This window comes from Syngnathus scovelli, chromosome 11 (assembly GCF_024217435.2).
Source record: "Syngnathus scovelli strain Florida chromosome 11, RoL_Ssco_1.2, whole genome shotgun sequence".
Lineage (NCBI taxonomy): Eukaryota > Metazoa > Chordata > Actinopteri > Syngnathiformes > Syngnathidae > Syngnathus > Syngnathus scovelli.
The window spans coordinates 12,382,968-12,404,731 of NC_090857.1; the positions used below are offsets into that span (position 1 = coordinate 12,382,968).

Sequence of the window (21,764 nt, forward strand, 5' to 3'; positions counted from 1 at the left end):
TCATGGCAACCACATTTGATTTTACATTAGGCAAAAAAAAAAAATACACACACAATCTGCTCTTTTCCAAATGCTTCCCCCGGTGTCCTTCAGTCGCCTTTGAGTCCAACGCTCCATTAGTAGTGATAATTAAGTGCAGATTGCATCAGATTTTGCTGCGATGACATTTCACTTCCTGGCTAGGCTTGAATAACGGCAGAAGAGGCCAGTCACACACAGTTAACACTCATCAAAATGTGCGTGAGATGTCTCCTTTCCACGGTTATGAATGATAACCACCACCAAAAGAATGATGATAAGATAACACAGTAGTGTTGTATGTTTAAATAGAATACTTATGTATATATTTTTTCATTTATATGAAAACAATTATTTGAAATGAATCATGATCCCTGGTTAAAAGAAAAAAAATGCCTCTTGCACACCTGCGACCCTTAAGCGCTTTAGAAGATGGATGGATGGATGGACGGATGGATGGAAAAAAATTGTCGACAGTACACAAATGCCAATGAACGTTATCTGAGTCTTAAAGCCATAACAGTTTTTGAAGATAATTACCAACTTGCACAATGAAAATACTATAAATCTGAGTCTCAACAGATGCAGTGCTGCAACAGCTAAAGAAGCAATCCCACAACCGAAACTTCTGAGACAGTTTGAATTGCCTTGACCTGTAAGTACGCCATACTAAATTATTTTTCATGTTGTCTCTTTGTGTCACTCAGCGCAACAGTCCAGGTAGCATGACATAGTAAAACAGATGTAAGGTTCTGAATCAAAGGAATATTATCTCAGAACACTGAAGTCTTGCAAGCTGTCTCTTGGCAAGCGCTTGAGAGTAACGTGGCGTCCAGTCCCCGCTTTGTTGGCGGAGATAGTAAGCGGATCAATGAGTTCTGACCTCTGGTTTGGACCCTGGAGGTGGAGAGGACCAGCGAACTCTTCGGGGGCAGCGGAGAGTCGGGTGCGCCGACCTGTGAGCACACGAGGTCTCGAAAGCACTCTCTGAAGCGTGTGGAGATCAGGCTGTAGATGACCGGGTTGACGGCAGAACTGAGGTAGAAGAGGACCCCCGACAGAATGTGGACGTACTGGTAGATGTTGTGCATTAGGTCGGTCCACTGGCGCACGGAGCTCCACAGCAGACGCTCCATGTGGAAAGGCGCCCAGCAGACGCCGAACACTGCCACCACGATGGCTGAAAGATGAAGACGCCAGTGAGTTTGAAAGGAATCTTCCAAAATGGCAGGTTTTGCACGGATGTGGACTCAACAGCAGACGGGGCTTTGATACAAATGATACCTGAAGTCTCTTTAAGCCGAGAAGCTCGCTAGAGACACCTCTGCAAATAACCATGACACCGAAAACATGCCTTTCGCCACATTTTTGTCTTTTGGGCGCATGCCTTGGCAATGGCCGTGTGGATTACAAGATAACATTCTGGCGTCAGTAAAACGTGTTTACCCCAAAATCCAATATTGTAAATGGTGTATGTGCCCATCAATACGCTCAGCATATAACTACAAAGAAAAAAAATTAAGAGTTTGAACACCAGGACTATTGGTGCTACGTTTTAACTCGTCAATGGTGTTTCTCATTATGTGTTAGCATTAAGCTAGCAGGAGCATTTCTTAAGGCAAAGTTGTTTTGTTGTTTTAAATACACAAGCTAGGTGTTTAGCTTGACATTTAACTGCAAGTGGTATTAAAAAGCTCAAAGCCTAATTTCAGAACTCACAGAGCATCTTGACGACGTTTGTCCGCCGACCGCCCTCATTGCGGACGCTCACACGGGTGTCACTGACCCATTTCTTCCCAAAGCAGCCTTGCCTCTGTCTTCTTTCCCTGCCCAAGTGCATGCCCATCACGAGGTAGAGCACGCTGATCACCATCATGGGGATGAAGAAGAAGCAGACGGTGGTGATCTGCATAAGTGTGTGGTACATCCACACTGGTTTTAGTATGGTGCAAATGGCCGACTCCCTCATGTAGCCCGGGAGGTAGAAGATACCGTGCAGGGACGTGTTGGGTATGGCGCACACCATGGATGCCGCCCACACGACACCGATGACCTGCTTGGCGTGCCTCTTGGTGGTTAGATAGCGGGTCTTGAGAGGGTGCACTACGGCGATGTATCGCTCCACACTTAAGGCTGTGACATTGAGGATGGACGCAAAGCAGAGGGTCTCGAAGATGAACGTCTTGAAGTAGCAACCGCCGGCGCCGAAGGGGAACGGGTAGTTCTCCCACAAGTCGTAGATCTCCATGGGCATCCCGAAGACCAGCATGAGAAGGTCGGATAAAGCCAAGCTGACAAGGTACAAATTGGTCGGGTTGCGCATCTTTTTGTGTTTGGCTACCACAGCGCATGTCAGAAGGTTCCCGCTCAAGCCCACCAGGAAGATGACCAAGTAGACGCCGGCCACCGGGAGGAAGAAGGGAGAGCGTTTGGGGCCGAGGATGTCCAAGAGATTGGCTTCAGTGTAAAGGCTGGTGCTGGCGCTGGTGCTGGCGCTGGTGGTGTTACCCACGTTGGAGTTGGGGGACATGCTGGCGTTGCCAAGCGATCTGGACATGTTTGACGAGGGACCTTGCGAAAAGGGATCCATTTCAGGACTGGGAATGAATCGATGCTTTGCCGGGTTGCTCTCATGGAACTGTTTCAGAAACATTAAAAATATATATATATATATGCTTGAAGGTCATGTCACGGACATGCTGCTATTGATCCAGGTCAGTTGTTTCTCAGAGCATTGGCTCGATCGCAAATGCACAGCTCTGGTTGTCTTGGAATATTCACTTCTGATCCGAGAAGGCCTCATCAGTTCATGCAACCGAAGCTTAGGACAGATCATAATGTGAAAGCGGAATGAGAGAAGCCATCTTGGTCAAGATTGAAAGACCATTTCAAAACAGAAGACGCTTACAAGCTATCCCCACATACAATGATGTCCTCTTATCCAAGGATCTCGCCTCTGACAAACAACAAAAACACTGCCGCCCCCTTAATTGAGGTAGTAGCTCCACTGTCTTCGTACCAGAGATCAACCAGAGCTGTCCAGTTGAGATCGATCAACTGCCCTGGGAACGAACAAATTGGCAAATGCACGCCAATAGTTGAAACATTCTGTCTGTCGAACTGTCTGTCTGACGTCCAAAAAAAACAAAATTTTCTATTAATCAAAAGGTGGTTTTAGACACATTGATTCGCCAGACGTCTCATTTTTTAAAACATTTAATGGTGTTCATGTCACGACTCATCCCCGGTTGTTTTATATGTTACCATGGTTTCTGTTGGCGTCGCCCCTCCCCTCCTGTGTTACCTCACAATCATTGTTACCTGTCATGTATTTAACTCCTGTCTGCCCCTCACTCGTTTGTCTCGTCTTTCAGTTCGGTCAGTTTCTCTCCAAGTTGATCTGTCAGTTACCTCTGTCTCCATTAAGTTATGTCAGTTTGCCGCTTCTGTTGGTTTGTTCCCCTCATCCTCCCTTCCAACTACCTTTTCCCTCAATAAGCCCAGGTCCAAGCTACATTTGGTCGCCCTGCTCCATTCCACTACTGACAGTTCATGGTTGACAATGATTCTCATGACTGTCAGTCACTTTTGTGTGAGTCTAAATGGCAAGAGAACTTTCATTGACTACGTCTTTGACAGCACAGCAGAGTTGCGGTTAATGGCATTTACTTCACACTGAACAGGTTCCAGCTTTAAGACTTGACTCAGGCCTGCACTGTGGGGAGTTGACTTTTCTTCCTATGCTTTCCATTTTGCCTTTTGTTTCCATCCTGCTTTCAGTGGTGCTGAGCGGAGCAAAATCCTCTATGTCCTTGGCTTCACACCGATCGACAATTCCAATTGCCCCATAAAGCTAAGGAGCATGTTTTTGTGATGTGATATAAAACTGGACAGTATATAAGAGTCCATTCGGGAAAGCTGACATTTGACCCCAAAATTTCTGAAGTTCTGTTTCCACAGAGAAAGTCAAGCAAGAAATTTTCGAATCCATCTGAGGGAGAGAAACCTTTTTCCTCATTTGGTCCCGTTTAATGGGAAGTAAAAGAAAGTGCCTGATGTTGGAATGCAATATTCTCTTTCCCCAACACACTAATGAGCTCCGAACGGGCGACGCTCTGAGGATGATTAAAATTGGATTCCCTGCTCTGGTAGATGCCAATCACTTTATTTTTCCCTTCACCTCAAGATTAATTAGGCTGCCTCATGTTCATAATGCACAATTGAATCTCGAGTCTTTGAAAGTGAAACTAAACCTGCATGTTAAGGTATTGTGCTTTAGATCACTGAAACCGAATTACAATTGATCAGTAAAAACCATTTCCTCCTGAATATCTTAAAGGGTCAATAAAAGAAAAATCTAGATAGGCACTAATAAAGACAAATTAAGTACATTTTATGAATTAAAACTCACCTTCTGACTCTGTAGCTGTTAAAGTGTCTCCTTTTGACGTGCTCGCATGCAATAGTGGTTGGCAGTAGAAAGCAGACGATGCGCATCCTCCCAACCTACCATGTCGGGGGGTGGGGGGGGTGGGGGGGGGGGGGGGTGAGAGAGAGAGAGAGAGAGAGAGAGAGAGAGAGAGAGAGAGAGAGAGAGAGAGAGAGAATGTGGTGCAGGTATCCATAAAAGATGTATGAATAAAATCAAGCTGATGCTGAAATGCGGGTTGTTTACAGGCTAAATTAAAAAAGAATCAAATGGTACAGCCTTTTTTTTATTTATTTTTTTAACTGTAACGTCTACTCTCCAGCATGGCATGCTGAAGCAACAGGTGGTGCTATAATATCTACTAATGAGAGGGTAAATCATGAAAGTCAATTGACCCTCTTCAGTCCCTTTGCATATATCAACCTTTTTAGATTTTTTTGTGCAGTGATTGCGAATCTGCCGGGTTTTTTTTTTCAATAATTTCGATAGTTTCAATTTTAATAATTTCAATAATAGTAATATGAATGAGATTTTTTTTTATGAATTATGTAAATTATGGTTCAGCAACAGATGTTTTTTTTTTTTTTTTCTAAAATGTCATAGCTGTAGGTTACAACGCCAGTCTCCCTAAATACTATATATTCACCTCTTCCCAAATTGCTCCTCTATGGGAAAGATATGCAAATGACGTTTCTGTTGCGTATGTGGGTCACTTTGGGGACACAAACTAATGTATATAGAATGTGGAGGCTTACTAAAAAAAAAAAAAAAAAAAAAAAAAAATGGAATTTCCGTCAGAAATTCTATATTGAGCATTAAGACCTGCGGTGTGAACGTAACCATAGTGAAAGTTATTCTTGCGCATTTTTTCCTAGTCAGATTATTTAACATTTTTCAGAGCCTTGCTGAGTAAAACGAAAATGTGCAAGTAACTGAAGGCCCCACCAACGCCACACAAGATCACTTTATTGTCAAAATGAAGCCCCTCGACGCCAATATAGTTCCTTGCTAAAAAGATGGCGCTTCAGCCTTGCAATAAACATCGCCCTATAAAATATAAACTCAATTCCACCAGCATTCGGATGTACCTTCATGAGTATTTGTCAAACTGTAATCTTGGCCTGACGTAAAAGCGCTGCGGAAGTGATGATTTACGATAAAAGCAAATACAATACGGGCCTGTGTGAAAATACAACAAGCCAAGTGCTGTTTGTTTTGTTACCTCCATAAAAGCAGTAAAATATGGACATATGGGGAACGCAGACTGGTTCACATAACTTAACTGACCTTGACCACTTTGTGTCATTTTAACTGGTATGATTGTAACCAGGACACTGCAATGTTAGTGACAGTGACAAGGTAATGAAATCTTGGGTGTGTTTTATGGGATGACGGACCATACAGAATTTCAATCATACTCCCAGGAATTTCCGAGGTTGAACGCTAACAAGGTTGCTAACGAAAATAAAGACTCATTGTATGTTGTGGTCTGTATAGTTTTATTCTGCAGTTAAATTTAACAAACCTGGGTTGTAAAAAAATGGTTAGTTTCAAATTTAGGTTCCAAGCTAATAGTGGAATTTTAAATGCGGTGTTGAAGCTTGTGTTTGGATTTTAAAGTAGATTCTGTTCATAAACTTGCAAATAATGCTGTCGGGTTTCTTGTACCGATTATAACATTTTAAAAATCTATTGTCATTGTCATCAAAGTGTCCTTGAGCAAGACACTAAACCCCAAATTGCTTCCTTGCATGGCATTGGTACCCATTGTTGTATGAATGTGTGTGTGAATGTGTGCTTTGAGCACCATGTGGTGTACATAAAAGCGCAATATAAATGCAGCCCATTTACTATATGAATAAAATTAGTTAATTTTAATCTCATAGCTCAAGCTTTGCAATATTGTTGTGGAAATAAATTCAGTTTGCGGTGACATTATGGGCCATCCTCCAGCAGGTAGATGGGATTGGTGAGGTACATTAACCTGAGGCATAATTGCACACTGTGCAGGTGTTCGGCCGTGTCGCTCGGTGTTAGGAGCAGGTTTAAAGCAGGGATTCAAGAAAGGCTCGGGATTTTAAAGTAAGGTTTCAAAACTAGGCTTTAGTTATGGTTCATATTTCATATTAGTGTAGTGTAGTAAACAGATGTGACAAAACTGTCAAACGGCTGATGAGATTAGTAACTACTAATATAGCAACTTCCTTTCCTTCTATTGAGCTTTCACGATCTGCAGTTATTCCAGTTAATTTCACTTGGGCGCTCTGTGATGTTAGCCTCATTGTTGCCAAATGTTTTGCTCCCCCTTCCATCTTGTTTTACAACACAATACGCAATGGCTTTCAACCCAACTGTTGATAATTAAAGCCATAAATTTACTTGGAGTCAGCAGTGTTAAAGCCATATGTAGTATGCTTGGAACATGCAGGTGCAATTATTGGACCTTGTAATACGCTGGAATTGACTTGTATACGTTTTAGACACATTCAAACAAAAGATGTAAACAGCAATTATAACCAAACATGATCAATGCAGCGGCCTAATAATAGCTATCTCGAGTAACACGTACTGCTCTAATTGTCTAGGCCAAAGTGACAATTCTGGCTCATTTTCCAAAGCAGATAAGTCAGTCACACCTATGCGATAACTGTTTGTAGTTTATCTAGTGGAGATGATTAATCTTTAATAAAAGAAAATATAATCGCAGCCCAAGCATAGGCAGTGGTGCTGCTGGTAAAGTGGACAAGACTTTAGTGGGGAGTAGGTGTTATCAATGTCGCAAAGAAAGTGAATAGAACATTTACAAAAATGTGGAAGAAGTAGATGATGGGGGGAGACCCCAGGACAGATCCCCGAGGCACACCAGAAGTGTCAGAGAAGGATGGGACTGGAAAGGAATGGGAGTGTTGTGAGGATTTGGAAAGCGCTTTGGGCACCATGTGGTGTGGCTAATGCACCATATAAGTCCACTCCATTCAAGGGAGATTGTTGAGAATATAACTTTTGGGAGAATTCCAGAACTGAAAAGTGGATTGTTGTTGTTGAAGTTGGAGGCATCGGGACCATTTTTTTTTTCTTTCAGAACTAAAAAGATGGCAGCAGTTTGTTCCAGTGGTGAGTGGGGAGTGGATGTTGTGTGGGGAGGGAGTCCAGTCGATAGGTGGATGGATGACTTAGATTTCACGAGTTCGGTGATTGCTGGGCGCTGCAAGGTGGAAAACAGTGTGTGCTGAGTTAAGTGCTTCATCTGAAGTTTATGATGGATTTTTTTTTTCTTTTCCATTTAAAAATGACAGTGGAGTTGTGTGCACTCCAAATAATAATCATTTGGTTTCTTTGGATGAACTTAACTTGGACGTGTAGATACATCACTTGCAACGTGAAACTTAAGTAATCTTTTGGAGCATTTAAGTGCGCGCAAGAAAGCCCCAGAGTTGGGTGCCTAAAAATGCAAACTATGTCCCTTTGCAGTAATCTAACAATATTTTCACACTACTTATTAGATAAGTCACACATGGCAAGACTATTTTAATCTTGACGTCAGCAATACAAGAGATGTCCTGGCATGCTTCTCCTCTGCCACTGCCGCAACAGTTGGTCTTGGAGGTTGCTATGGCAACGACAAGGACATTATTAGTGTGAGTGATTTTTGTAAATGAAAATGTGCGTGTGTGTGCATCCTATGGATTTAGTATACCCAAATGTCACAGTGCCTGTGGGATGAAATAAATGATGATTTATTAACAAGAAAAAAGAAAAAAATCCAGGAGTTTAATTTGCTTTTTATGGCATTGTAAAAAACTTGCCGCAGTTGGGTCTCATTGAAAGTCACATGGTGAGGCTTGACATTTTACAGAGCAAAGAAAATGCTATAAAATGTATACAACTCTATTCTGCATTTAGATTATGTGCTTTAAGTTATTACTGTCACCTTTTATATGTTGTGTACTTTTGCCTTACATTTGACAATATACAGCACTACAGTAGCATGGGAACTAATGGCATTGTTTATTTTGATGATCAAGGATGATAAGAGTGTTCAAAAATCTCTGACTATTATGTAACTCGATTGAGCTTGTCATCTTTATAGCTTCTGTAAAAAAAAAAAAAAAAATAGGTTGGCTGCACAAGAATGTCAAAACCATGGGATGAGAAAAACAATTAGTGCCTGAAACAATGAATATGAAGTTTAATTATAGCAGGCACGTTTGTTACAAATATTTGTGGTTGACAACCCAAAAGCAGAGAAGCAAGACGGCAAGGCAGTATTATAATGAAAATTTTATTTTTCGATTTCAAGAAGTTAAAAACCCAAGTTCCCCTCAAAATCAATCATCCAAGTGGCAAAGAAACGCTAGGACAAGAAGAATAAAAGACTACTTTTTTCCTCTCCACTGTCTGAACACTAATGGTAAAAAAATAAGTTTATTATTTGTGCCGCCCTGATATGTGTCAAAAACTCACTTGAAAAAAACAAAATAGATCTAGGGGGTTTCTCGCGAAGGAGAAAGACCATGTTTAGACAAACAATCACACGGCAACGTGGTCAGATAAATGTTGAAATGTATTCTTTTCATCGCCTCCAGTTGCGATGTTTGTTTTCACAGATCAAACACGACAAAAGCTTCAAGGAACGTAAACAAACTGTTTTGACAATGTTAGTAACAGGTTTTCCACGGTACTGGTCATTTTGAGGTTACAAAACATGCCCGGTTGCTACCAGACTTATTGTTTTTCATTTAATTGTTTTATATTTATGGTCTAGCTCGTGAGGACCGCATGAGTCGCCCGCAGGACTGTTCTAAAATTAGCTCAAATAGCGGCGCTTGTCAGCGAGCTGCATCTATTTATTTTACAGTCAAACCTCGGTTTCCGAACGTCCCGGTTCTCGAACAAATCGGAATTCGAGATTTTTTTGCTTCGGTTGTTGAACAAAATTCGGAAGTCGAACCTCGCGAGATGAGCCAGGAGGACCCGAGAAAACCCGACCGTGCAGCCCGGATGCCGACTGACTCCGTAGTTGTTGTATTTTTGTTACTTTGAGGATTGTATTAACCCCTAATCATGTCTCCAAAGAAAGCAAGTGGGAGCAGTAAAGCCATCCTAAAAGACAAAGACGCTCTTAAAGCAATGCGACAGTGACAGCCCGGCGCGCTGCGGTTGCGCGATTGGACTAAATTAAGCTCCCTGCGCACTGAGGTCCACTTAAATTTTGGAAAGTACATCAGGACTTTAAAAATATTTTCTAAATTTCAGCGACGGCTCTGTCACAATAATGCGACCAGCGCGGTGCAGTTGCGCGGTGGGCGACGCGCTACGGTTGCGCGTTCGGCGGTGCACTGTAGTTGCGCAATCGGACAAAAATGCGCAAATGAAAAAAATGTTATAAAAAAAGGCGGGGTTTTTTTTGTCTTGGAACTTACTAAAATGTTTTCTATTATTTGTAATGGGAAAAATAGATTCGCAATTCGACCGATTCGCTTCTCGAACCGCCTTCTGGAACGAATTGTGGTCGAAAACCGAGGTTTGACTGTATTTTTGCTATTCTTGTTAAAATCACACATGTGAACTGGAAATGACAATAATAACACATAGTGAAAGCTAAATTGAGCAAATTGGCTATTTCAGAAGTGTGTGTCAAACTGGTAGCCCTTTGCCTTAATCAGTGCCCAGGAAGTAGCTCTCGGTTTAAGAAAGGTTGGAGACCCCTGGTCTAGACTAGTTATGGGCAAACTACGGCCCGCGGGCCACATCCGGCCCACGGGACCGTTTAATCCGACCCGCCAACCCTGAATAAATTGTATTAAAAAAATTTTTTTGTCATTTTGCCTGCAATGACTGCGTTTCCCCAGTAGATGGGGAACCGCTCGCCTGCTCATTTACTACCGGAAGCCGTGTCAGAAAGCTCGGTGCACACTCACAAGTGCATGTACGTACTCAGTAGTACGGACACGGCGCACTCGCGCTCTATTTGTGGGCTGTGACGACAGCATTCTTGTAATTCCCCTGGAATCCTTCCATTAAAATGAGTCGCCCAAGGAAAAGCAAGGTGGACACAGAGTGCCGAGTGTTTAAAAGAGAGTGGACAATTCTGCTCGACGTATGCGACGTGACGTTCAGCCACATGAACATCAACATCAACCCGTCACAGATCTAGGTAAACGGACCAACACCTCGGATATCTCCTAAGAATTGCCACAACAAATTTTACTCCAGACTGACGCACTAGCAAATAAAGGGAGACCAACAACACTGTCCCCACTGAAAATGAAGAGGAGGCTCTCAAGTTTGTTGTAAAAAAATGCATTTGGAATATGATTTGTACAAATAGCAGGGATTGAAACTAGCGACCATTCTCATTTTCAAACAATGCAGGATGCTCAAGGACATTGATGCACCACCTGTTTGCGACTAATCTTAACCTGTAAAGTTCATAAGGCTTACTTTAAGGAAGTGTTTCCCGTTTCCTCACCTCTGTTACCAGGTGTTTGTGAGTTAAAACTCTGCTCTGATTTTCAGATACCCCTCACCGTGTTGCCGTTTTGATTACTTTATTTGAATGTATGCTTTCACAGATTATTCAAGATGATATATTTGGTTGGAATGTTTGCCGTTTGATGTGATCTCATAAGATAAACATCTTTCATTAATCTGACCTGCGGGTACTGAAGTGATGGAGACTGTTATTCATAATAACGTATTTTATGAGAATCACTGATAGCAGTTTTTTGGTGAATTTTCTTTTTTTTAATGCTGTTAATAAATGCATTTGTTTTCCAAAAACGTTTTTTGAATATCCATGCTTTACTACCTACTAAAGGCCAAAATCTTTTATGCAATGACCTTTACAGGTCGTTTATATTACTTCACACAAACACTACATCCATCTGCTCCTGGTTCAGCCCTCCAGTCCAAATTTAGAACCCAGTTCGGCCCGCAAGTCAAAAAGTTTGCCCACCCCTGGTCTAGACTCTAGACCAGTGGTTCTCAAATAAGTGTACGCGTACCCCTGGGGGTACGTAGAGGTACTCCAGAGGGTACGTGAGATTTTACAAAAATATATACCGGTATAAAAAAATATAAAAAAACAATAGCAGTCACCTGCGGTTGCCTTGATGACGCAGTGTAACATGGAGATGTGGCTAAAGCGTAGCAGCGGTGCAGCTGTTGAAAATACAGAGAAACAAGTTAAAATAAAGGCAAAAACAGAGCCGATGAAGTACCGACAGTACATGGAAGACTTTTGTTTGATGGGATTTACGTCCACAAGTTGTAAACCACCCAAAGCGCTGTGCTTTTTTTGCGGGGAGAAATTAGCCAACGCTAGCGTGAAGCCGGCACATCTCCAGCGGCATCTCACCACAAAACACGGATGCCATGTTGGTAAGCCACCGGAGTTCTTCAGGAGGAAACTTTCTGACTTCAAGTCATCCCAAGACACAATGCGAAAAGCCTCCACTACATCAGCCAAAGCCCTGAAGGCTTCTTATGCGGTTTCTTTGCTCGTAGCTAAACGTCACTGTTTACTGTTTATCATTTTTGTTTCTATATGCAATGTTTGAAACATAAATGTGTCTGTCAGGTACATTGCTACAAGTTTTTTAACTTTAATAAATAAAACACTGATGGGACAATCCTGTACCTCATTCTTTGCGACCAGAAATGTGTTGCGCTGGTCAGGGGGTACTTGGCTGAAAAAATATTTCAAAGGGGGTACATCACTGAAAAAAGTTTGAGAACCACTGCTCTAGACCATTAATCACTCAAATATTTACTGTAATCATGAGTACTACTGCATTTGCTTTTGCACAATACGTCATTGGATCAGACGCTATTATTGACACGAGAAGCGTTTCTAGCTTGTGTTGATTGGCTGCAGCAGAATTTATGGCTACGCTACTTATTAACCCGTGAGAAAACTTTGCTCCCATTGGCCACACCTCATGTCACATGGATTTAAAAAGGTGCCTTGGTCCCAGAGAAGTAAGCAGACACTGCCAAGATCAACACTGCAGAAATGAAGATCACACTCGCTTGTGTCGTTTTCTTACTTCTGGTCATGGGCCGGAGCTCTGAAGCCGTACAGGTGGAGGTAAGTGAGAAACCAAAGTTGATAGTCATCCTCAGGAGATAGCAGGACCTCAAAGTTCTTCTTGTGTCTCCTCTCAGGAGAACGGTTTGTCCTTCTCCTTGGAAGCCGTCAAGAGACTCCAGGAGATGTTTGAGAGCGCCAGGACGCCGGTGCTGAACCCGCGGATGCGGGCCAGCTCGGCATCCATGTGCGAGGAGCCCATGCTGCCCCAGGAGCTGCTGCCCCTTTGCAAGCAGAAGGGGGCGACGGCATCACTCGCCAGACTAGGTGAGGATCCTCATTATTATACACGAGATGGGTAGAATTTTTTTTTTTCATTGGTTTATTGAACATACAAATATTACATGAAATGTTTAAGATTATTGGAAAGAAAGAAATGATCTATTGTAGAAGTTGTTTACATGTTCAAAGGGAGTGGGTGGAAGCTCAAAGACCTTATCTGGGTTTTTACTTTCATAGTAATTCAAAAAGTGGTGTTTTGGACAGGTTTGTGAAAAAATATTTTTCAGTCGGCTAAATCTTACCTAATATCTATTGTAAAAGTAATTTTGATTGTTTTTGATTGAAAAGTAATTTGTGGGCTTTTCATTACCTGTAAGTCATCATCATAAAAGTTACTTTTATATTTGGCACAACATTTGATCTAATTACATGAGAGCTGGAGCTAATTGAGACTGGTTACCCTCACATCCAAACCTTTTTAATCTTTAGTTGAACTATGCAAACTTTTGGCAAGAGAGCATTGACATCCACATGCATGGACAATTTAAAAAAGTTTTCAGTGTCAGGTGATTTTTGGTGAGTGTCACTCTTGATTCTTTTTTCACAATATCCTATACCTGTGGATGGTAATGTACTGTAGATGCTAACATCATTGCTAACTGGTTTTATTCTCCTTGTTGCAGCATTGGTGCCGCTGGACGTCTGCGAGGTTTGCGCCTTTGCTGCCTGCAGCGGCTGCTAAGCCGACACCACATATGTGCTTTATTTCCTTATTTGTATCTTTCATGTCTTCGTGTCCTTTATTAAAAAACAAAACAAGTTCTTAAAGAAGAAAAAAAGGGCCAAAAGTAGACCAGGAATCCATAAGGAGCTTTTAAACTCAAACTGTTACTTAAAAAAACAAGCAAAAAAAAAAAAACAATTGTTATCTTTTTTGTCATTAGTTTTATATTTGAAATAGTTTTTTGTTAAATTTCTATCTTACCATGCTTTGTGTGCCTATTTAAACATCCTCTTCTATGTTGTTGTTTGGAATAAAACTGTGTGCACTGCAAGTCACATATGCGTATCTGTGTCTTTCTAACATCAATAGACGAATGAAGCGGAACAAGCACTTTTTGTTTTACACAAAGCGAATGTTTGCACTCTGCTGACACATCTATTCAACACACACTGATAAACCATTTTCTTTTCTGCTCTATCTAAGGCAGGGGTCTCAAACTCCAGTCCTCGGGGGCCGCATTCCTACATGTTTTCCAAGTTTCCCTCGTTAAACACACCTGATTCAAATGATCAGTTCATCCTCACGTTCTGCAGGAGCCTGATAATTGAATCAGGTGTGTTTAACGAGGGAAACTTGGAAAACATGTAGGTATGCGGCCCCCGAGGACTGGAGTTTGAGACCCCTGATTTAAAGTCCCAATGATCATCGTCACACACACATCTGGGTGTGGTGAAATTTGTCCTCGGCATTTAACCCATCCCCATGTGATTTTGATCCATCCCCTGGGGGAGAGGGGAGCAGTGAGCAGCAGCGGTGCCGCGCTCGGGAATCATTTGGTGAGCTAACCCCCCAATTCCAACCCTTAAAGCTGAGTGCCAAGCAGGGAGGCAATGGGTCCCCTTTTTATAGTCTTTGGCATGACCCGGCTGGGGTTTGAACCCACAAGCTTCCAGTCTCAGGGCGGACACTCTACTACTAGGCCACTGAGGTAGGTCATGGATAAAGGTCTGAATAAGGAAACAAAAAAATCAATGCAAACTACAAAATGATAGCCTGCATAAACTCAGTGCCATTTCAATATATTCTAAAAGTGGTACAGTACGATTTAAGTTCTGTTGCATTTGCATGTTTTTCATGGGTGTGACTCTAAGTGTTGTTTGTCCTATGTGTGGCCTGCGATTGGCTGGCAACCACTTCAGCATTTACCGCGCTTACTATCCAAAGATAGCTGGGATTGGCTCTGGCACACCTACGATTTTCAGAGAGTCAATATTGTTTTCCCTTTACAATGAACCACTAGATTTCACTGCTTGCAATATTTCAAACTTGCAGCAGAGAGGAAATAAACAACCTTGCAATAAACAGCCTTGCAGCAGGAATGTGCTTAGAGATTTGAAAAATTGCCATCGCGGCTACTTCGTCTTCACGACACGCCAATGCTGTCCATTAAGTGATAATACAGTAAAAATTACGTTACGGGTGGTTTACCCTCTCTGTTCACGAGGCACCTCAGAAGATTTACTATTATATTCTACTAAACATATTTTCTCCTTGGCTCGCTTGGATTTTGCATGTGGAAAGTGTCTATTTAAAAAAAAAAATTATGATAATGAGGATGATGATGACCCTTTGGAAGCTAAAGTCAACAGTGAAACTTCCCTTTGACTGGATGAACAAATGCAGAGATGCCATTAGGGCAGTAGTTAGACAACTCGTAAGGATCCAAGAGTACCCCGATGAGTTTTATTTACACACGCCTTCATTCCTGGTATAAATCAATCATTCCTAAGCCTCTCCACGCCTTTTATAAGCATCGGCGCCGCCCTCCAGGAGGCACCCGAGAAGAAAAACCCGCACTGAAAGCATCTCTGCGTTTTGGTCCTCATCTCTCTCGCTATGAAAAGTGTGGTGGCTGTCATCTTGCTGTTGTGCAGTACAGCTTTGTGTGTGCAAGTCAAGGTATGTATTTTTGGAGTTAATGAAGAGCTGTGATTTTATACTTTATATAACTAACTTATATAACAGATCAATTCATTAACGACTTAAAGCTTCTTTCATGCTAACACACTGCAAAATTGTTGCCCTGGTCTTAGAACAGTATTCCAGTTAAAAAAAGAATGTTTTGTATAATGATTGTGGTTTTGTGAAGGGGGAATCAGGACACAATCTTTTAGTGAATTTTATTTATTGAGTTAGCGAGTTTACTAGTTAGTTAGTTTAATCTTTTGTTCGTTCATTCGCTCGTTCAAAAAAGTGCAAGGTCCAAAGGTTTGCTTGAAAAAACAAAACAAATTGTGCACGTACGCCATGTTTGTACAGTGCAATCAACACTTAATTCGAAATCTCACTTGACATTCCAATCCACAAACAAGGTGTCCAGTTGTCATGTTCAAGTTTGTCTTGTGCCTTTTTTTGTTTTTGTTTGCCCATTCACACAGAGCACACACCTGATGTATGAAGAATGCTTTTGAACCTGAACTCTCTTTCTTCTCGCAGGATGGTGACAGAAGCTTCTCCTTAGAGGCCGTGAAGCAGCTGAAGGCCTTGATGGACAGGGCGGGAGCGCGTCTCGGTCCCCAGCTCGCTCGTAGCCGCAGGGTGCTTGCCGTGTGCGCCGACCCCGTCTTGCCACGGGTCTTTTATCCCGTGTGCCGAGGCCAAGGTGCTACAGGGGTCTTCTCCAGACTTGGTAAACATAAGCGAAGACTCATAGTCAGTGGGGGGATAAATAATAAGTTCGGAGAAACAAATATAAAAAAATGTTAAGTATTGCAGCTTAATTTCAGTACATTGTACTTTATTCTTGTATTATGAGGACATTTTTCTCATAAAATGTAAACTGCATTCCCATAGAACAATCACATTTTCTTTAAAAAAAAAAAAAACTATTATATAATTCCGTAATAATATTATTGGTTATTTTATTTTTCTTGTAAAATTGCCAAAAACGATTCTTGTAAAATTACCAACTGTAATAATTTGGTAAGACTATAGAAACCGAATTATGGATGAAACTCCTGGTCCTCCATCCGAGGTCTCAGTAAGGGGAAGCAGTGCACCATTAACACTGGAGATTGGGTGCTGCTGACCTCAACTCGGGATGTTGTTAGTCGGTGGGGAGAATACTTTGAAGACCTTTCTCGGCGACAATTATGACATTTGGTCGTTTTTGTCCTTTCTAGTGAATGTTCTCATATCTTCTGACCCGTGTGAGATATGCGTCAACCCCTCGTGCTTTGGCTGTCTGCGCTGAGGCTGACTTTGTAATAAATAATCATCATCTGCAAGCAACAAGAAAATAATGATACTTTGTCCTGTTTTTTTTTACTTTCCAGAATTGCAATGATTCTTTTTAATGGTCAACTCTCATATTATGTTGGCCTCTTAATGCATTTATGGTAATGTCTTGATGATAAAATGTGCTTTTTTTGCATACCTGATCGCTGGTTCCCTTGTATTTGACATTTTCTACTGTATATTTGCTTATAGTGGTGAAACTACATTAAAGGTTTAAGGTTGTATTCTAAGGTTATTATTTGGTTCATATTGGGTACAGTTGGGAACAGGAGGCAGGATTGCTCGTTTTTGTGTAAACTAAAGTTTAAAATGTTGTGTTTTTTTAATTATGAGTACAGTACATTTGTCAAGTAGTGATCAGTTTTATTTTACTTTGCACAATAACAGAAAAAGTTTTACTTTATACAAAAATAGGATTTCCGTCGGCGGCGTGGCTCGTTGGTCTAGGGGTATGATTCTCTCTTAGGAAGCGAGAGGTCTCGGGGTCAAATGCCGGACGAGCCCAGCTCTTAGCGGTAAGTGTGTATTTTAAACAAGTAAATGAATAAACAAGTTAAAAACTGGTGTCATAGTACCTAAGGCGATTGGACTTGGCGAAGAGATCGTTGCACGCTGTTTTATTTGGGGAATGTCAGTTGTGCTACTTAAACACCAGAGGGCAGCACCGACTCATGTTTTTTTTCTTGACAGATAGTCAGCGACATCGTTGCATATTTAGGGTGTTCCTCTTTGCCATTAATTTGGATCAGTTCGACCGAGCTGAAGAGTTTGTAGTTGAGTAGCGTCTTATCAAGATTATACAATAGGATGCTTCTGTCAGATATTCATCACCTGACACCTATGAATAAATAAGCATTCACACCTATCTTCAACATCCTCAACATGAGCGCTTTTTATATGAGAGGAAGCCAAAGTATTTAGGATTTAAAAAAAAAATACACACACACTCTTGAAGAGATGACATTCAAACCCAAAACCACAGAACTGTGAACCAGACTTGTCAAGCATTCAGCGTCAATAAACCGTATAGTAATTTGAGATACTGGACATTCTGTTTAAGCCACTGACAAGTTCCCAAGTCCATGTTGCACAACTCAGAATAGGAATGTCATGTTTTGTTATTAGATAAGGGAGAATCACCCCGTGTCACCACGTCTCCAGCTCAGGGTCAAAATGTTAAGATGGCCTATCAACACACACAGGCAGAGTAACTAAAATAAAACCCCTAAATCATGTTTGCTATCAGGAACTTAGCTCCATTGTCTATTATTCGTCCTTCGCAGTGGATAAGAAATATACGTATTTTGCCAATGAGTTGCGTGATATTATCACTTTATATGATTTGCTGCACAGTTCGTGTTCAGTTATCCATTGCCAATTAAATGCTAATTGGAGCATTTTAACATTAAGGTAGCGGAGGCCATGTGGTTGCTTTAAACACAACATGTAATCATATATGCAATGCGAGGGGGCTGAGAAGCAAAGCCGTTAACATTTCTCAGCCGTAGCAAGAAAATAGGAAACAGGCGTCAGATTACACTCACAGTTTGCTTTCCTTCCCTAGAGACTTTTTACAGTCAAATTCATTTTTCCTTCAAAGCTGGCTAAATGTTTTTTGAGATAACATATTACACACCCTCACACACACATGCAAGTAAAAAGGAAAGTAAGTGATTCAAGATTCAAGAGTTTTTTATTCGCCATGTTTGAGCGTGCCAAACAAGGAATTTGACTTCGGTAAATCACAGCCTCTGTTCAACATTTAGGTGACTAACAACAACACTCAGGACATGTGAAGAACGAAAGATATTCTCAAACACCCCCTGATTTTAAACTGATCTTAAACTCCCAAGAGGGCAAGGAAAAACTCAAAACTCCAGCTAGGGGAAATGAGAAACCTTGAGAAGAGACCACAGATGGGAGGGTCCCTCTTCTGGGATGACCAGGCTGCAATGGATGCAGAGAGGACACATAGTACAAACAGTGTAGACAAAAAAGGTGTGGAAAGCGGGATGTTATTGCACAGTAATGACTCTGAGACTCTAAGAGTGGTGTGAGTTCATCAGAGCGACAGCCTGGGGGAAGAAGCTGTCTCTGTGTCTGCTGGTTTTAGTGTACAGAGCTCTATAACGGCGTCCGGAGGGGAGTAGTTCAAACAGGCTGCAACCTGGGTGCGAAGGGTCTGTTGAGATGTTACTTGCACGTTTCCTGGTCCTGGACAGGTACAAGTCTTGGATAGATGGGAGGTTGATTCCAATTATCTTTTCTGCAGTCCTTATTGTCCGTTGCAGTCTGTGCTTGTCTTGTTTGGAGGCCGTTCCAAACCAGACAGTGATGGAGGTGCAGAGGACAGACTGGATGATGGCAGTGTAGAAGGTCTTCAGCAGCTCCCGCGGCAGGTTGAACTTCTTGAGCTGTCTCAGGAAGTACAGCCTCTGCTGGGCCTTCTTCCGGACAGAGTCTATGTGGCCGGTCCATTTCAGGTCCCGAGAGATTGTGGTTCCCAGGAACTTGAAGGTGTCTGATGAGAGAATAGTATTACTGCGGATAGTGAGGGGTGAAAGTGGTGAAGGGCCTCGCCTGAAGTCCACTGTCATCTCCACGGTCTTGAGCGGGTTCAGGTCCAGGTGGTTTTGGCTGCACCAGTGGACCGGCCGCTCCACCTCCTGTCTGTACGCAGTCTCATCACCGTTCTGGATCAGTCCGATGACAGTGGTGTCGTATGCATACTTCAGGAGCTTCACGGAAGAGTCACTTGTGGAGAAATCGTTGGTGTAGAGGGAGAAGAGCAGTGGGGAGAGGACGCATCCCTGAGGGGCTCCAGTGTTGGTGGTCAGGGTGTCAGATGTGATGCTCCCCAGCCTCACACGCTGTCTCCTGTTGGTCAGGAAGCTGGTGATCCACTGACAGGTGGAGGCAGGCACCGCGAGCTGGATGAGCTTCTGTTGGAGGATGTCAGGAGCGATGGTGTTGAACGCCGAGCTGAAGTCCACAAACTGATGTGATTTTTTTTCCCCCTCTCTTATTTTAGTCTTGAAGCAGTTGTATGAGGTGACATTGAAGGACTGGATGTCACGTCTCGTCCCCAACTGCTCCACTATGTGTCTGTTGTCTTGGTTTCTGTCTGTGTGCTCGCCCCTCCCCTCCTGTGTGCCCATGATCAGTGTGATTATTCCCACCTGCCTCTCGTTACCTGTCGTGTATATAAGTCCTGTCTGCCCCTCACTCCCTGTGGTATCCCTGTCGGTTGTGGTTGTTCGGTGTTGGATTTATGTTGTGTGTTCATGTCATGATGTCTTTTTGTTTCCTGTTGTCGTCCGGTCTTGCTGTCGTCATGTCCTGATGTCGTCTGGTTTCACGTCCCGGTCAGTCATTCATGTTATTGTGGTTACGTCGTGTAAGTTTGCCTTTTTTGAGTTCACCAATAAACCCTGGTCCAAGCTGCACTTGGTCGTCCTGCTCCATGCTCCACCCGACCGTGACACTGGAGGGAGATTTAGATTTAATTTTTGGCAAACGTCTTGAACAAGGTAGGTATACGTTACGGTCAAGACCATAATGATTGAATAATTGACAACTAATTAAGCAGTATTCAATAAATGATTTTTGATCAGTTAATCATTTAGATAATTTTATGAATTTAAAATTGCATTTTTCATTAATTTTCATTTAAGATTGACCTAACCTAACTCCCTTGACCTCAAACATGGGTATTTGCTCAGGTGTATGTGATCGTGTCTGATTTCATTCCTCCAATGTCTGACATTTGTTTTAAGGACACATTTGCGTGACAAATTGTCTGCCGGGCCTCATTCTTCTTTGTCATGTCATCTTTCCTAACCAGTTTATTTGCCTGTTTAGGCCTAAGATAATATTTTGTTTATCATACCTAAAAACTGAACCATGGATAGAACAAAGGAACACTGGCCATGCATGAAATAAATAAAGATTGACCCATCTCACTTGCACAGAAGCGATTCAAGGTAAGCGATGGATCCTTTTCTACTCCAAAACTGTCATTTAGGTAGCACGTTGATATTTAAACTTTGTTGGTAACTTATTGACTACATGTCACATTGAATAGTCACCTCTTCACCCATTTTAAGTTTGTTTTTGCTGCTTCATTCCTTCAAAGACAGACTCATTCCGGAGATATTGATTGGTTCTAAATTTAAAGCATAACTAATTGTAAACCTGAAGCCTGTAACACTTTGAAGGAGGGAATTTTGTAGACATGTCAATCAAAAGTAAGCATAGCGGTTGTTTGGCTCACTGCTTTTGTCCTCTACATGGAACCTGTTGCAAAAGGCCTGAAAGCTAAAAGAATGTATTTCATCCTGACTGAGACCACTCGAGACAGCCAGCTTAACCATATACGCCTGTAGGTAATTGTAATTTTAATTGTATTGAATTTTTTTTGTCTCCTCTTGGCCAGGACTCCTTTAAAAATTAGATTTTAAATTCAATGGGGGATTCCTGGAAAGGAAAAACAAAGTTATGCCTGAAAAGATCCAGGAAGTGTGTTTTGGTATGAAGCTGCATTTTTGCCTTTTTCAAGGGCTCTTTGTAAACAAACCTGACTGCCCTGTCAGTGCACCAATTCCCACAGTGGAGGTCCCAAGAATGGATGAAAATGCATTAAGAAAGCCAATCGGCATAAAAAAAGTCTCACTGACAAGGAAACGCGCTAGTCACATCTTCAAGTGGAACTTGTCTTTGAGATTTTGACCGATTGCAACTAAATTTGAACCCGATTGTTATGAATCTTATTGTTATTAAACTGCGGACAAGTCATCACGGTACACTTTCCTTTTTCCTGAGGAAATCTTGGCCTTGATAGCCACAGCCGGTCAACGAAAACAGCATAGCAAGCATAGTGGTTCACTTCCTGTGAGACATGATGCCAAATTTACTTTTGAAATGCTCGTATGCAAATAGTTGGATCTTGGGGGAAGCGATCCAAATGTAACGTTTTGCTAGAT

At 42.0% G+C, this 21,764-nt stretch overlaps 3 protein-coding genes across 5 annotated transcripts; 2 read left to right on the forward strand and 1 right to left on the reverse strand.

Moving 5' to 3' along the window:
- Window positions 1-25: 25 nt before the first annotated feature.
- nmur3 (neuromedin U receptor 3) lies at window positions 26-4,514 on the reverse strand. Of its 2 annotated transcripts, XM_049733454.2 has the most exons (3): window positions 4,430-4,514; window positions 1,738-2,656; window positions 26-1,198 (listed from the first exon to the last, which is right to left on the reverse strand). In XM_049733454.2, exons 2-3 carry the CDS (start codon window positions 2,606-2,608, stop codon window positions 792-794), a joined length of 1,278 nt encoding a protein of 425 aa, XP_049589411.1. In that variant the 5' UTR covers window positions 2,609-2,656; window positions 4,430-4,514; the 3' UTR covers window positions 26-791. The 2 variants fall into 2 exon arrangements, with proteins under 2 accessions (XP_049589411.1, XP_049589409.2); XM_049733452.2 differs by lacking the exon at window positions 4,430-4,514 and having other exon boundaries at window positions 1,738-2,670.
- Window positions 4,515-12,405: 7,891 nt separating this feature from the next.
- Window positions 12,406-13,820, forward strand: LOC125976999 (guanylin). The gene is made up of 3 exons (XM_049733091.2): window positions 12,406-12,539; window positions 12,617-12,806; window positions 13,445-13,820. The coding sequence occupies exons 1-3, from the start codon at window positions 12,465-12,467 to the stop codon at window positions 13,501-13,503; spliced, it is 324 nt and encodes a 107-aa protein (XP_049589048.1). The 5' UTR covers window positions 12,406-12,464; the 3' UTR covers window positions 13,504-13,820.
- A 1,469-nt stretch (window positions 13,821-15,289) lies between these two features.
- LOC125976914 (guanylate cyclase activator 2B-like) lies at window positions 15,290-17,006 on the forward strand. 2 transcript variants are annotated; one of them, XM_049732918.1, is made up of 3 exons: window positions 15,290-15,444; window positions 15,982-16,174; window positions 16,668-17,006. In XM_049732918.1, the coding sequence occupies exons 1-3, from the start codon at window positions 15,382-15,384 to the stop codon at window positions 16,736-16,738; spliced, it is 327 nt and encodes a 108-aa protein (XP_049588875.1). In that variant the 5' UTR covers window positions 15,290-15,381; the 3' UTR covers window positions 16,739-17,006. The 2 variants fall into 2 exon arrangements, with proteins under 2 accessions (XP_049588875.1, XP_049588876.1); XM_049732919.1 differs by having other exon boundaries at window positions 15,982-16,147.
- Window positions 17,007-21,764: the final 4,758 nt, after the last annotated feature.

Coding starts and splice junctions, on each gene's coding strand:
- LOC125976914 (XM_049732918.1), top strand. CDS start 15,382: ATGAAAAGTGTGGTGGCTGTCATCTTGCTGTTGTGCAGTACAGCTTTG. Junction 15,445..15,981: donor CTTTGTGTGTGCAAGTCAAG/GTATGTATTTTT, acceptor TTCTTCTCGCAG/GATGGTGACAGAAGCTTCTC. Junction 16,175..16,667: donor AGGGGTCTTCTCCAGACTTG/GTAAACATAAGC, acceptor TGTCCTTTCTAG/TGAATGTTCTCATATCTTCT.
- nmur3 (XM_049733454.2), bottom strand. CDS start 2,608: ATGGATCCCTTTTCGCAAGGTCCCTCGTCAAACATGTCCAGATCGCTT. Junction 1,199..1,737: donor AAACGTCGTCAAGATGCTCT/GTGAGTTCTGAA, acceptor TTCATCTTTCAG/CCATCGTGGTGGCAGTGTTC.
- LOC125976999 (XM_049733091.2), top strand. CDS start 12,465: ATGAAGATCACACTCGCTTGTGTCGTTTTCTTACTTCTGGTCATGGGC. Junction 12,540..12,616: donor CTGAAGCCGTACAGGTGGAG/GTAAGTGAGAAA, acceptor GTCTCCTCTCAG/GAGAACGGTTTGTCCTTCTC. Junction 12,807..13,444: donor GGCATCACTCGCCAGACTAG/GTGAGGATCCTC, acceptor TCCTTGTTGCAG/CATTGGTGCCGCTGGACGTC.